Here is a 15,788-nt window from a genome sequence, read left to right on the forward strand (position 1 = left end):
TGAGTGTGGAGGGGTATCTTTAGTCTACTGAGTGGTGGTGGGTGGTTGGTTATAGTTTGCCAGGGTGCGGGAGTGGGGGCTGAGACCTACATGGGTGACGGAGATAGGGGCGCCGATCCGAACCAAAAATCTCTTTTTTGGTTTGCATTTTCAGGTCAACAACGTTTTAGTCATGAGCCAGTTGTGAGAAGCTTTTTTAGATGGAAATGTCGTACTCACCCTTGAGTGGCACATGGAGGAGGGGGGCTGTGGTGTATAGGGCATAGGCGAAGAGAGGACTACATGAAGTGGCGGCTGCACTCTGGTAGTAGTTGCGGGGGCACAGTAGTGTGTTTTGGGCGGCTGTACACATGGAATCGGTCGTGTGTTTGACATGACATATCTTATGCTTGGAGGAGTCTTATACAACTAGAGCAGGGATGGCAGCTACCAAAGCTGCTGTCTCATGGCTGTGACAGCTGTGACCAGGCTGGGTGTGTGTAATAAATCCAAAGAGTGGCATCTCTGGGTGCTGTGAGACAGCAGCTGTGGATGGAGCATCTCACCCTTCCCTCATGCCCTGCAGAGTGCAGAGAGGGCCAGGAAAGCACTCAGGATGTAGACAAGGATGTAGTTATGCTTCAGGCATTAATGTTATTGTTAGCTCCACAGGCAGGTTTAAAGCAAACTAAAGGGTAAAAAAAGTTCTTTTCAAGGAGAAAAAACTAAAGCTGTGGACTTCCCAATCTCTTCCACAGACAATGGGTCATCAGTGAATAGATGGCTCACTGTGATATCAAAATGAAAGGGCAAGTAGGAAAGATGACAGATGACCTGGGGAATGAGTTGGAGGAAGAGACCGTACAGAGTAAAAAGAGCCTTTTCATATTTATTTTCAGGATAAGGTGTCTGTGGTGGAAGATAGCAGATCAGTAGCTATGGTACATGAAAGGCATTACTCTGGGTCTGGCAGTTTTTTTTTTCCCCGAGGCAGATTCTGTGCCCCTGCTGCAAAGTAAATTTCAGCAGTCAGCACTAAGTTCACACAGAGGCATCCTCCCTGGTGGCAGGCAGGGCTGTTTGGTGCTAGCACTGCAGAGAGAGAACTGGTACCCTGACAGCTCAGCTGCAGTCTTGATGGTAAAAGCTCCAGATTGGAGTTAGTTCTTCATTAATCCTGGGAGAGCTGATGTGAGAAAGCTTCTCTGCCAGCAGCAGCCCAGCAGCAGCCTCCTTTCAGTAGCTCTGCTGTGCTCATAACTATGTCACATCAATCAGCAAACTCTCATTTCCAAACCTGACCTTGAGCTATGAGGGAGGGCTTTAGTCACCAGCCTCTCTTTTCAGTGAGCTTTGGCTTCCTGATGAATGAGTGCCCAGGTCAGCCCTGTTAACAAAGAATGCTTTCTCTTTGCTGTACAGGAGATATTTGGCTACAAGACACAAGGCTGCCGAAAGGCCTTGTGCATTGCTGGCTACATCTTGTCCTGTGGGGCTCTGCTGCTGCTCTTTTACTGGAAGCCAGAGTGGGATGTGTGGGCAAACTGCATCTGCTGCAGCTTGGAAGAAGCTGACATTGTTCTGCTCAGAACAACAGTATGTGAACCCTCCTGGTTTCTGGCTATTTGCAGAGTCTGTTGCCTTCACAGGTAGGGCAGCCTGCCTGCCTTTGCATGATGTAGCAGGTTAATTGCACTTCTCATAGAAGCGTAGAATCACTCAGGTTGGAAAAGACCCCCTGGGATCACTGAGTCCAACCACTGACCCTGCTCTACGAAGTTCACTCCTGAACCATATTCCCAAGCACTACATCCAAACCACCTTTAAACACATCCATGGTTGGTGACTCAACCACCTCCTTGGGCAGCCTGTTCCAATGCCTGACTACTCTTGCTGGGGAAAAAAAATTTCCTAATATCCAGTCTAAACCTTTCCTGTTGCAGTTTGAGGCCATTCCCTCTTGTTCTGTGGCTAATTACCTGTGAGAAGAGACCAGGAAGCTTGGAAGTGGAGTTGCATTTGTGGCATTTAAGGTTGAGGTGGAACCTCCTGTGCTGTAGTTTATATCCATTACCCCTTTCCTGCCCTGGGCTTATACTTGCTATGGGTGCAAGGATGCCACACAGGAATCCCATGTATACTTTCTAGAGTCAGGAAACATGAACACAGGCAGCACCTTGGCTTGTCACTGAACTGTGTTCTGCTTCTCTAGGATGAGTTTCAGAGATACACCAGGAAGAAGGTGACCTGCATTGATTTGTCCCCACTGGCACTACCTGTTGGCAGTAATCCAGATGGTCCTCTCGTAGCTGATAAAGACTCTGTCATAAACAGAGCTGTCATGAAGCCACAGTTAAAGGTAACTCATCTATAAAATGGAGAAGTAAGAAGGCAGGGGGGAAGTGGGGGAAAACAGGAGTCAAGACACCTCTGCCAGCATCTTCCTGCAAGTATTGTTTACATGAGCTCCTTTTCTCCTAAAGCAAAATACCAGTGAGATGCTTTTCCCCTGAATGGCAAAAGTTTTTGCTATTTGATCTTGCAGATGAGATGTATCCAGGTGCAGAAAATCCGTTATATCTGGGACTTTTCTGTAAAAGAATTCAAGAAAGTTGGGTGAGTGTCTCACCAGCCTGCTACAAAACCCTTTGTGGCTGGGAATTCCCATGTCTGAACCTGCTCCTGTCATCCCAGATCATTAGAAGACAGCAACACATGTCACAGCATACACCACAAGTTTGGAGCTGGCCTCACAAGGGAAGAACAGAAGATCAGGTAAGGCCTGATGAGATGTATGAATTATTTGTGAGAGTGTGACCTATGAATTCTTCCTTTCAAATTCCTGGGAGCTTCTTTCTACCCATCTTTGTAGTATGACAGTGCAAGCTGCATGGTGACATCTGGAAAGGTGCAGTGTCTTATTCTTTATGCTACTGAGCTCACCATCCTCTAAGTGCTGCCAGGTTAAGTCTGGGGAAAACACCATCAGTTCCACCTGGAGTTCAGGGCACAGCAAGCCCTTTGCCATTTCCTTCTTAAAAGCCCTCTGGTAAGCTCATCAAAGGGTCTGGCAGCAAACTGATGACCTTTTTCAGCAAGGAAACAGTAAAATTCTGCCTCTGTGAAAAGTCCTCTGGCTACAGCAGATTCCTGACAGGTTTATTTGTCCTGCTCAGCCATATGGGGCCCCCAGGATTTAGTGTTTTAGTACTGTTCATGTTTTTTGGTCTCAGTTTTCCACATGAAGTCTTACTCTTACGTGATCAAGCTATAACATGGGCAACTCTCCTCTACCTTCCTCCAGGCAGCTGGTGTGTGGACCTAATGCCATTGAAGTTGAAATTCGTCCTGTTTGGAAGCTACTTTTTAAAGAGGTCAGTGAGTCAGGCTAGCAGTGGCATGTGTGTGAAGTGTTTTGAAGACTTTACCTGGGCACACTGGGATGGGGTGGGGTGGTTGATGTTCCCAAGGCATGTCACGGAGGAAAGCTGGTGGACCTCCTTCACAGCTATTGGCAGACCTTCCTGGCAGAAGGTTACAGGAAAGAACACAAAGCTAAAAGGATGCTTGGTGCTGCAAAGAGATAAATGCTTCCTGTATGACTGTGTCCCTTCCTGGAGATCAGCAAAGGGGGGGACTGGTGTCTTCCTTCTCTGCTGTAGGCTCTTACTCCCAGCTGAACATCTCCCATTTTGCCCTTCAGGGCTGGGTGGAGGGTTGGACTGGGTGATTTTTGAGGTCTGTTCCAACCAGATGTATCCTGTGATTCTGTGAATGCTGGGAGTCCAAGCTAGCTATGTATGAACTTTAAGTGCATTTGTTTGAAATGCTACAAAATAGACAAAAAGCTACAAGGCTCCTGAAATTGTTTGGATTTGGTGGTACCTACCCTCTGGAGATGGTTTTGAAGAAAAACTCCAGTTTATTTACTTGGAACTTTGCACTTCCATCCACAGCTGAAGGTTCATGTTTGAAATACTAAAGGCAATGCCTAGAGGCAGTCTGGTCCTCATAAGCCGTAAGGTGTTTCAGTGCAGATACAGCTTTGGTGTCCAAAGGCTGGCACCCTGATTTAGTGTCTGCCTCTTTGTCCTAGTGAATGTCGAAGAAAGTATTAAATTTTCATGGAGAGACAGCTTTTGCCAGCTGAATAATTCATCTCAGCTCCAGTCTTCATGCAGATCACTCTTTCAGCAGCTATTTCAGTCATGCCAGTTCCAGAGAAAAATCTGTCACTCCTTCAGACAAGCCAAGTGGTGGGCAAATCTCTGAAAAACTTCATCTAATTCTTGTGTTATTAGCTAGATACCACGATATCCCACATTATGTACTCAGACCTGAGTGAGGCTTTGTGGTCTATTCGAGTGTAAGGCATTGAAGTGTGCAAGGACTGTAAGGCTCAGACAACAGAGAGTAGGTGAAAGTATGAAACTAGGAGAAAAGCAAACCTTCATTTTTTCACTGCAGTCTAAGGCAGATTATTGATGACCTTACAATTAGTTCTTATAGAATCATAGAATCATTCAGGTTAGAAGAGACCTCTGGGATCATCCGACTGTTGACCCTGCTCTGCAAAGTTCACCCCTAAACCATATCCTCGAGCACCACACCTAAATGACCTTTAAACACATCCAGGGTTGGTGACTCCACCACCTCCTTGAGCAGCCTGTGCCAGTTCCTGACCACTCTTTCTGTGAAAAAACATTTCCTACTGTCCAGTCTAAACCTCCCCTGTGGCAGTTTGAGGCCATACCCTCTTGTTCTATCACTAATTATCTGTGAGAAGAAACCAGCACCAACCTCTCCACAATGTCCTTTCAGGTAGTTGTAGAGAGCAATGAGGTCTCTTCAAACTAACCATCCCCAGCTCCGTCAGTCACTCCTCGTAAGATTTATTCTTTCCAAGCTTCCTCGCCCTCCTCTGCCCTGGCTCCAGCATCTCCACATCTCTCTTGGATTGCAGTGCCCAAAACTGAACACAGTAATCGAGGTGTGGCCTCCCCAGAGCTGAGTCCCAGGGGACAATCCCCTCCCTGCTTCTGCTGGACACAGCATTTCTAATCCCAGCCAGGATGCCTTTGGCTTTCTTGGCCACCTGGGCACACTGCTGGCTCCTATTCAGCTGCTTGCCCATTAGAATCCTCAGGTCCCTTTCTGCCAGGCAGCTTTGTAGCCACATTTCCTCCACTTAGCATGTCTCTTTTCCCCAAAAAATGTCATATTCAGAGTGACTTTCTTAAATCAGAAAGTATTAAAGATTTCTACGGCAATTCAGCCTTCCCCCCCACCCACCCGATCCCCCTCTGTCTCCTGTGTGGCAGTTACTTAGAATCAGAAATATTCAGGTCAGCTTTGTTGGTTGGCTACGGTGGGAAACCAACTGACCTGAAGTCCCTTACGGCTGCCAGCATGGCTGCTGCAGAGTCACTGGTTAACAACAGCTTGTAATTACAAACACCATCAGCTATGTGTAAGCTGCTAAATTCAGAGCTGGAGGCTGCTAACACTCTAACAGAGTGTATTAGTTTGGAGTTAAATTAACAAGGTGGGAATTATAAAAATATAGTTATTTTTATTTTCCCCAAATCCCGCGCCCAAAACTATGTACCAAAATGATAAAAATTATTTACAGGTTCTATTCGGTCACGAATTCTTCCAGGATGCTTAAGGCAATTTTGGACACAATTTAGAAAGTTCAGAGACTGGAGAAGGCTATGACACAAATAGCTTCACCCACTCATAAACCAAAGGCCAACCAATAACCCTTAGGGAGATACGAGCAGGCGGGATTTACTCACGAGAACAGAGTAGGAGTTTGGAGGTGGTCCCTAGCTCACTCTCTCTGCTGACAGGCTCCAGAAACTGGCGATTTGTGATCCAATTCGAGGCTCAGGCTGTACGCAATCGGTCCCAGGGAGAGGCAGGTCCCAGGCAGGCAGGGTCACGGCTTTGCTGACAGGCTCCCCAGCAGGATGGGTCCCAGGCCGGCGGTGGCAGGCAGGTTCCATGGCTGGCGGGCTGGTCCGGGAGAAGTGAGCAAGAGCGGCAGGAGATGAGCGTCCACAATGGCAGAGCCGAAACGAGCGGGCCCCGGAACACGGGTGAGCCGTGCGGAATGGAGAGCGGCAGAATGAGAGCCCTGACTGCTCTCTGCTCACCCTTTTATATGTTCCTAGACAATCTGTTCAAGCCAAAATGTGAAATACCCCCTTATCACATTTCCAAATCCCAGCGGGCTTCTCCCCACACCGGTACACCCCTGCGGGGCCTCCAGCCGGCAGGGCCAATAGGTGGTTATCGCTGTCATCAGGGCAGGGGAAGAGCCTTTCACACCTCGTCTCCTCTATTCAGACCTCTGCTGATAGACGACGAGGGAAGGTTGGGGGGGATTTGGAGCACCCTGCAGCACAGAGCCACGAAAAAGTGTTGCCTTGGGATAGCAAATCAACCCTTTGGATTGGTGTGTAAAACTCCTGGACACCGCAAGGCAAGGCTCACCTCTTCCCACGCTCAGTCTCCCCTGATGTGTTCCATCTGTCTTTGCAGATTTTCAATCCCTTCTACGTGTTTCAAGCCTTCACCCTCACGCTGTGGCTGAGCCAAGGCTACATCGAGTATTCAGTGGCCATCATCATCCTGTCCATCACTTCTGTTGGCTTAACTGTGTATGACCTCAGACAGGTGAGACTTGTGGACAGCCTGCCAGCTCCCCATCCTGCAGGTTCACCTGTCACAGACACAAGCAGCTATTTGTGTGCTCTTTCTGGTTATTTTTTTTGTTGTTGTTTACTGCTGTGTATTCTGCTGTATTACTGCAGATTTATTGCTGAAGAAGAGTTAAAAGGGTCATACCTAGGGGGCTTGAACTTCTCAAGAAGATTGAAGCCTAACACCTGGAGTTTGTAAGGCTTTATGAAGGTGGATTATAGCCACGAGTCTGGTTCCTACTGTGATTTCAGGAGGATTCTCTCCTCTTTAGGTTTACTAAATAACAGGTTTTTAACAGCAAAAAGAAACAAGACCTTTTATTTCTCAAATTATTTTTTTTCTACACTTCTGTCATGGATGCAGCTGCTTGGAAGAATTTTCCAATGGTCTTAACTCATTTACTTTGTGACCTAAAGCACTCACCTGTGATAAACCTGAAACCTTCGGCCTCTATGGCACAGGCAAATAGATAGAGCTGAGCCTTAGGCAATGTTTGCCTGCCATTGAGGATCTGGGTGCTTCCTGCTAGGAACATGGGATGCTCTCACTGGGAATTTGCAAAATGTTCCTTGATTTCTGAATTCACTTTAAATACACAAGGCAGGCAAACAACCCACATGGCTGTAACAGGGAAAAGAGAAACTCTGTGAATGAAAGACACTGGAACAGGTTGCCCAGGGAGGTCATGGATGCCCCTTCCTTGGAGGTGTTCAAGGCCAAGTTGGATGAGGCCTTGAGCAACCTGGGCTAGTGGGAAGTGTCCCTGCCCATGGCAGGGGGCTTGGAACTGGATGATTTTTAATGTCGTTTCCATCCTAAACCATTCTATGAATCCTACTAAAGTACAAAGAGGAAAGAGCAATAGGAATAGGAGCCTGGCAGGCAACATTTGAGTGTCTCCAGTCTGGATATTATGGGATGTAGGGCAGTTTGTGCTCAGCGGGGCACTTTGCTGCTGTGGCACTCCTGCATACCCTCTGCCCTGTCAAGGGAATGCTTCTGTCCCTGCCTCACACTGACCTCACCCAGGGACTTAGCCCAGCTGGGGCTTTTTCCAGCACAGGTGTCACAGTTTAGTATCTCTAATCCCTGGTTTAGTATCTCTAATCCTTGTAGGATGCCTGGCACTCCCATGCTGAACAAGTATTTGCATCTCTTTGAGCAAACCTTTGTACTTAAGGTGTTGGTATCCCTTCTGGTATTGCAGGGCACCAAGAACAGCCACAGCCTGTTCAGCTTTCTTTAGCAGGGCTGGTTTTATTGTGTGACTGATTGCTTTGGCAGGAAGAATAACAATGTTTGGGGCCTCCAGATATGCCTTAAACCAGCTTGACATCTTCACATGCTCATGAAGAAATCCACACTCGAGGATTAGATTTCTTTTTTTTTGCAATTGCAACTTGAAAATCAAGATAAAGCCTTCTTTCTAATGGCCTTGCAATGACAGCTGACTCATTATCTCAGGATATGTAATTGAATTAGTTTGCAAGCACTGGCAAAGCACCCAGCTCAATTAGAATTTCTGTTTCTCTTCTTGCTGTGGCAGTTCTGTAACAATGCCCTGTAAAGCTTGGTTGTCCTGTTGATAGCCTCCTAGCAAGGATTAAAACTGTTGAGCACAAAGACATTCCTACTGAGAGGACTGCAGATAGCTAAGGAGACTTACCCTGGCATGAAGCAGGAATAGCCCCTTGGAGATCAAGGGAGATAGAGCAGCATGCATTGGAAGCAAACAGAAAATTAGGTCTGTGTTCCCATAGCAGCTTCTTCTAGATGAACTCAGTGAACTGAGGGACAGGGATCTGCTGGAGAAAGTCCAGCTGAGAGCTACCAGGATGATGAAGGGACTGGAGCACTGCCCTATGAGGAGAAGCTGCGAGACCTGGGACTGTGGAGAAGACTGAGAGGGGATTTATTAAATGTTTATAAATATCTGAGGGCTGGGGGTCAAGAAGGAGGGGACAGGCTCTGCTCAGTTGCACCTGGTGATAGGACAAGGGGCAGTGGATATAAACTACAGCACAGGGGGTTCCACCTCAACATGAAGGGGAACTGCTTCACTGGTGAGGGTCCCAGAGCGCTGAAAGAGGCTCCCCAGGGAGATTGTGGAGTGTCCTTCTCTGGAGACTTTCAAGCTCCATCTGGATGTGTTCCTGTGTGACCTATGCTGGATTCTATGGTCCTGCTCTGGCAGGAGGGTTGGACTCAATGCCAGAGGTCCTTTCCAACCCCTAACATCCTGTGAACTCACATCCTGACTTGTAACAAGCCACATCAAACCTCCCCTGGACACCTCATCAGAGTTCAGTTTCTGTGATGTTAACATGATCACTGAATTGTAACCTACTGCTTCATTTGAGTGCTGGTGTTTCAACACTGCAATTGCTTTCCCATCAACAGCAGTCTGCCAAGCTGCACAACCTCGTTGAGGAGCATAACAAAGTTCAGGTTACAGTCTGCACCAAGAGTGAAGGTGAGTCATCTACATCTCGTTATCCTCACCAGCCTGTATAATTACCTGACATGTCGAAATGTACCCAGAATTGCACAGTCCCTGTTGATTTCTCCTGCTGAAAGGTGAAGCTGCAGGGAGAATGGGGCAGAGGGAGGTGAGGTGGGCAGGGCCCATGCAGTGCAGTGATGATGTCTGTGTATCATGATCATCTCTATCTGCGTCAGCTGTAATGACACAGGTGAACCTGGTAATTTGTGTTAAGAACGGAGAACAGCTTGGAAATTTTAATTTCACAAACAAGCAGCTGGATAACAACTCTGGAGACCTGCTTCCCTGCTCTACTATAGGCTGCTCCCAAAATCCTGTCAAGTAGCTAGCAAGCCATTTTCAGGGAGTCTGGATATATGGCTCCCACTGAGCTATGCACTTTCTTTCTTGCATCTCAGCTCCTCGCCCATAAAATAGGGGTTGCAGCCTTTTTTTGCCTCCCAGCAATGTTGAGATGGGCAGTTGCTAAGGTGATGGGAGATATGAAAGCTTTGTGTGGGTTTTCTTGGTCAGAGCATTTTATGGACCCTAAACAAATGAAACTGGAGAGAACTGTTTAGACAAGGGCTGATCTCTGCACTGTCAATATTATTGCTTTTCAGCCTGTATGATTTCTAAGAATCCCTGACCTTAAGTCATGCAGTGTGGAAGTTTAATGGGGGAGGGGTGTTTTGAGTTTTGGGGTTTTTTTTAATTTCATTGCCCAGAACTTCCCCACACATAAATTTCATTTTTGTATTGTTCTACAGGTTGCAAAGAGATGGACTCTTGTTACTTAGTCCCTGGAGACATGTTGCTTTTAGATGGAAGAAAGCTCTCTCTCCCATGTGATGCTGTCCTGATTGATGGAAGCTGCATTGTGAATGAAGGAGTGCTCACAGGTGCAGCCCTGAGTTTGAAATGCTAAGGCCCTGTGCAGGTTCTCTATCAGGGAAATGTCTCTATCTGTTCTGACAGGAAATTGTTTACTGTTTATTAGAACCCTTTGCAGCAGGAGGTGGAAAAAAAATGTGGCTTGAACAATTCACAGATGTCTTGGGCTTTCAAACTGCCGTTGTGTAATATGCATTTCAGATCTGTGTTAAAAACAAGGAGGATTAACATACTTGCTAGCAGTAGCAAGTGCAAATACTCTAATACAGTGAATATGTATTTTTTTTAAGTTTTTGATTCTGATCTTGCAGCAGTTCTGTCTGAGCAGGCCATGTGTGAGCACAGGGGACAATGCTATAACTAAACATTGAGCCACTAACAAGATATCAACTTGCTTCAGGGGCAAAATTTGACCCAAGCTCCTTGGTACAAAATGCTCAGAGAAACCTTATGCTGTGCTTTGAAATAAAACCTGTAGTAGCTGTCACCATAAATCCACGTGTGTAAGTAGACAGGTTGGCTAACTAGGCAAGCTTGAGCACGTAAAGGCTGCTGACACTTTCTGGTATGCAGGATCTGACAGGCTTTCAAAGGCCTTTTAAGCGAAGCTGCCTGCTGTCGTTCTTAGGTGAAAGCATCCCAGTTACCAAAACCCCCTTGCCCCTCACGGAGAACCCAATGCCTTGGAAGACCCACAGCGTGGGAGACTACCGGCGGCACGTCCTCTTCTGCGGGACACGAGTCATCCAGACGAAGCTGAAGGGCAGAGGGCCAGCAAGAGCTGTCGTGCTGCAAACAGGTATCACTTCTACCATTTGCTAAGCAGCAGCCTCGGAGGCTGGCAGGAGAGCCTGTTTCTCTTTGTGATTCAGGGCCAGCAGGTTTCTGCTGGCAGAAGTTGTTTCTGCCCCTTGCTGGGTCAGGCTTTCCCTGGTTTTGAGCAGAATCATCGCAGCGTGCAGCCGCTGTGTCACCCACACCATGCATGGGAACTTGTCTTTATGCAGGGTTCAACACAGCTAAAGGTGACCTAGTGAGGTCCATCCTCTACCCCAAGCCAGTGAACTTCAAACTCTACAGAGATGCTTTCAAGTTCATCATAGGCCTCTCTGTCGTTGGCTTGTTTGGACTCATCTATGCTGTGTGTGTGCTTGTGTCCCATAAGGTGAGTATGAGGGATGCCTCTGTGCTGGGGCACCAGCCCTGAGCCCTTGGCTGCTCAGGACCCTTGGATTATCATTCACTTCCATAATTCAGTTTTCAGATCCCAGAAATAAGGGAAGGAGGTGGGGAGATGGACACAAGAAAGCAGAATAAATCAGTCTTCCCCAGAGGCAGAGCTTGGGATGCGTTGCTCCGGAGCAGGGGGGTCAGGCAATCTGAGAGTGGTGGTAGCAGAGCATGGAGGTTGTCCCCACCCCGTTACCCCTGTTGCTCTTCCTGTTTGCAGAAGCCAGTGGCCGAGGTGGTGGTGATGTCCCTCCTTCTCTTCACTGCGGCTGTGCCTCCTGCTCTCCCTGCTGCCTTGACGACAGGCACTGTTTATGCCCAAAGGAGGCTGAAGAAAAAGAAAATCTTCTGCATCAGCCCACAGAGGATTAACATCTGTGGGCAGATCAACCTTGTTTGCTTTGACAAAGTAAGGAACTTCCTGGGACACTGAAAGATGCTGGGAGCTGCTAGAAACATGGGATTATTTTTTTTCCAACCCCTTTTACCCTGGTCTAGCCCCAGGGAAAAATCCTCTATGGGTGCCCATGCAGCAGGTTCACACTGCAGGCAGGAGGCTTTCCTTATCCTGCCTGGGAGCTGGGAAAGGATCTCTGGTGGCCATGCAAGAGGGAGGAGTGGGCAATAGAAGGGTAACTCAATCTTTATTTACATTTAGACAGGCACACTGACAGAAGATGGACTGGACCTGTGGGGTGTCATCCCTTCCCAGGGAAGCCGGTAAGGAAGGATTTCACTTAGTGAGCACTGACCTCAGCGTGAAAGTGCTGTCCAAACCTCTAGTTAGGAGGGAGGCCATTGCACAGGGTATGGAGAGACTGCAAAGAGCATGCAGCAAAAGATGTTTAGGGGGGTGAAACGGGTGTCCCTGCTCAGCCCCTTCCCTCTGAGGAGGGCATCTGGGTGCTGCTGCTGCAGCAGGCGTAGTTGTAAAGGTTGCTACTAGTTCAAGGCAAACAGAAGACAGCAGCAGCATGAGTGCTTTTAATTACCCAGAGGGGATTTGGAGAATATACACAGAGCTTTTCAATTATGTCATTCACAGCACAGTTCAATAAATACTCTTAATCTAGTCAATAAACCTTTCATCGTTTAAATGTTAGGATAATGCTCCTTCTGTTGAAATGAAGTGTGGCTGACTTTGGTGACTCTTGAATCTCACCTACCTACAGCAAATGTTGTGAACAATCCCTGAGACCACAGATCAGACCTGCAACGTTCAGGTGTCCCGAGGGACTCCCTTAAAACCCATGGCAGGTTCCAAGCCCAAAGACCAGTGAAATCCTCAAGAAATAACCACTATGTAAACATCAAACTTGACTGTTTCCAGAATGATATAATTTAATTCCTACTACTGTAATACAATCACAGGCTTCAGCTCTGCAGTGCCTGCTCTGCTAAACTCAAAATAGTACCTTTTTTTTCTTTTCTTTTTTGCAGTGGTCAGGACAAATCACACCCTCACATATCTACTCTCAGATTTTCATTAGTAGTTGTTAATATATCAAATACCTCAACACCACAGAGATAATCATGCTGTAATGAATAAAAGGATGAATTCATTACCAGAGGAGAAAAATCACATTCCAAAGGCTTCCTCAAAGGACAGAGAGAAAATTACAATCCAATGCAAATTAATGAGAAGAAATTAATAAGTGTCAAACAATAAAATATTCTTCCAGTGGGACCAAGCCTCAGGCACATTGTACAACCTCTTTTTGGCCCTCCTCTAGTGCATCAGGGAGGCCACACTGAATAGGTGCATGTCAAGGAGGCTTGGAGCCCACCAGAAGACAGTCAGCTTGCAGCAGTGCCAGAGTAGCTTTGCAGGTAGGGTCTACTTATGTAAGCAGCAGAACAAATCTGGACCTACATATATGAATAAATTCATGCAATAAAACCCTCTGTAAGCTATCAACACATAGAGCTCTCTTTGCAGACATGTCCAGTCTGCTCCCAGCTGGGATCCTGTGCTTGCCAAAACGCAGGGAGGAGCTATTGCTGTCTGCATTGATCTCATTAGCCTATTTGCATAATTGCTCTTCCTCAGATGTTCACATTTTTAAACATATTATCAGCCTAGCTGCCAGATCAGCTGAATGCTGTGAAGGCAATGACAGGAAAGGAGTTTCATTAAACTAACAAAATATCCTATTGTGCATTTAACAAATGCTTGCTGGTTTCATGTGAAGGTTAGCAGTTTCACAGTGTCTCTTAAGTATGTATTAATTAATTAATAAGCCAATTATGAGCAGGTTGAGAGCAAAGTGTAGTTTGCTGGGAAGAGAACAGGCTTTGATGGCTCAATGGGACAGCAGGTCATGGATTCATTGTTCCTTTGAATTGTGGGGGGAGCTGTCGTGCTGCTCACTTCCAGATTCGTTTCACTGCACCTGTGTTGCTAACAGGTGATGCTAGTGGTGATCAAAGATAAAGAAAATCTATTTAAATATCTCCTCACCATGCCAGCCTTAATGCTAATGGGCTGTGGTGTGATGACAGCCAGTTTCTTAGAGGGGAATGTATGTGTGAGAAGAGAAAAACACCCGTGATAAAAATAAGGAGCCTTCACCCAGCCCTGCTCGTGTTCAGACTGCTCTGTGAGGCCAGGGAGGGAATAAACCTGAAGTCAGTCCAGTGAAAGAGATTGAGGGATGAACCTTTGACAGTGTGCCTCAGTGTAACTCACTGAGGTGCTGGAATGTGTCCAGAGAAGGGTAACAAAGCTGGTGAAGGGCCTGGAGAACAAGTGGACATTGAAGAGAGGCTGGTGCTGGTCTCTTCTCACAGCTAATTAGTGGTAGAACAAGAGGGAATGGCCTCAAGCTAAGACTAGGTAGGTTTAGACTGGACATTAGGGAAATTGTTTTCACAGAAAGCATGGTCAGACCTTAGAACAGGCTGCCCAGGGAGGTGGTTGAGTCACCAACCTTGGATGTGCTTAAAGGTGGTTTGGATGTGGTGCTTGGGATTATGGTTTAAGGGTGAACCTTGTAGAGTAGAGTTCTGGGCTGGACTTGGTGATCCTGAGGTATTTTCCAACCTGAATATTTCTGTGATTCTGTGAAATCTTATGAGGAACAGCTGAGGGAACTGGGGTTGTTTATTCTAGAGAAGACTGAGGGCAGACCTCATTGCCCTGTACAACTACCTGAAAGGAGATTGGAGTGAGGTAGGGGTCAGTCTCTTCTCCCTAATATCAGGTGACAGAACAAGAAGAAATGGCCTGAAGTTGTGCCAGAGGAGGGTTAGGTTGGAGATTAGGAAAAATTTCTTTACTCAAAGAGTGGTCAGGCATTGGAACAGGCTGCCCAGGGAGGTGGTGGAGTCACCATCCCTGGAGGTGTTATAAAAATGTGTAGACATGACACTTCAGGACATGGTTTAATGGCCATGGTGGTGCCACATCAACAGTTGGACTCAATGATATTAGAAGTCTTTTCCAACTAAAACAATCCCATGAGTTCATGATTCTATGACTCAACCAATGCACCCATTTTTAAAACCAGGGTGTGAGAAACAAACACCTGGTGTCTGTGGCTATGTAGATGTAAAATCTACAGCTGAAAGCGAAGGTTGGGCTCCTCATATCACTCCCAGGGGTGCTGAGAGCAGCCCAGTGGTGCTTATCCACCCTGGCAGGTGCACAACACCAGCACAAGCAGATATACACCTCTGTAGTGCAGCTTCAGAAATATTCTAGGGCATCTTGCCAAACTTCGAGATCTCTGCTGCAAGTTGTTTCCTCCCTGATAGTGTCTGCTCTGCTTTGTCTAATCCCCAGCAGCAGCTGCCAAGCAGGGTTTTACTGTCTCAGCTCCTTCACATCAAGTTGAACTCGTGCCAGTTAATTATTGGGTACTTCTTTTGGCCTCCTGAATGCATCCAACCTGTTAATCAGAAGTGTGGGTTAGGACAGCCTGCTGCTTGCAATTATTGAGCTCAGCTCTATTAAATACAGCATAGCAGCACCTGTGTGTGCCAATAGAGGATGTGCATCTCTGCATCCCTCTTGTGAGTGGTCTCACTAATCTCTGCTTTTAATCAGGTTTCAGGAAATCCATAAATTCCCATCCAGCACTCCTCTGCCCTGGGGACCTCTGTGCGCAGCCATGGCCACCTGTCATTCACTGGTGGTTCTGGATGAGAAGATTCATGGAGATCCTCTGGACCTGAAAATGTTTGAGGGCACACACTGGGTAAGGAGACTCTCAGCCTCTGCCCCCATCTAAAGCACAACTCCACCCATGTGGGGAGTTTACTCACAAGTCAAGCCCAAGCACACACCTGCAGGGGAAACTTCTTTGCATTTCTGCTCATAACAGCTGGAATTTGCTGGGTTATTTCTGTTAACTGCACGGCAGATTTGCAGCGCTCTGGCTGCTTTTTGCTAGCTCAGCAACCAGTTTCCTTGGAGCTGCCTGCATTTGCTGTCTTGATTTGATTTGGAAACACTGGAGTGGGAGGAAGCAGAAGGGGAGCTTAGGGCTGCCTG

General features: G+C 47.0%; 1 protein-coding gene across 1 annotated transcript in view; it reads left to right on the plus strand.

The window, feature by feature from the left end:
• Positions 1 to 801: 801 nt before the first annotated feature.
• The window catches only part of LOC128970827 (probable cation-transporting ATPase 13A5), a 33,980-nt gene continuing 18,993 nt past the window's right edge, over positions 802 to 15,788 (plus strand). The window contains exons 1-14 of the mRNA XM_054386189.1: positions 802 to 840; positions 1,402 to 1,575; positions 2,192 to 2,338; positions 2,525 to 2,595; positions 2,674 to 2,754; positions 3,284 to 3,353; positions 6,526 to 6,660; positions 9,088 to 9,160; positions 9,940 to 10,071; positions 10,692 to 10,862; positions 11,071 to 11,228; positions 11,514 to 11,702; positions 11,952 to 12,013; positions 15,342 to 15,492. Coding sequence (XP_054242164.1) covers positions 802 to 840; positions 1,402 to 1,575; positions 2,192 to 2,338; positions 2,525 to 2,595; positions 2,674 to 2,754; positions 3,284 to 3,353; positions 6,526 to 6,660; positions 9,088 to 9,160; positions 9,940 to 10,071; positions 10,692 to 10,862; positions 11,071 to 11,228; positions 11,514 to 11,702; positions 11,952 to 12,013; positions 15,342 to 15,492 — 1,653 coding nt within the window. The remainder of the gene's footprint in view (positions 841 to 1,401; positions 1,576 to 2,191; positions 2,339 to 2,524; positions 2,596 to 2,673; positions 2,755 to 3,283; positions 3,354 to 6,525; positions 6,661 to 9,087; positions 9,161 to 9,939; positions 10,072 to 10,691; positions 10,863 to 11,070; positions 11,229 to 11,513; positions 11,703 to 11,951; positions 12,014 to 15,341; positions 15,493 to 15,788) is intronic.

This window comes from Indicator indicator, chromosome 13 (assembly GCF_027791375.1).
Source record: "Indicator indicator isolate 239-I01 chromosome 13, UM_Iind_1.1, whole genome shotgun sequence".
NCBI classification, from domain to species: domain Eukaryota; kingdom Metazoa; phylum Chordata; class Aves; order Piciformes; family Indicatoridae; genus Indicator; species Indicator indicator.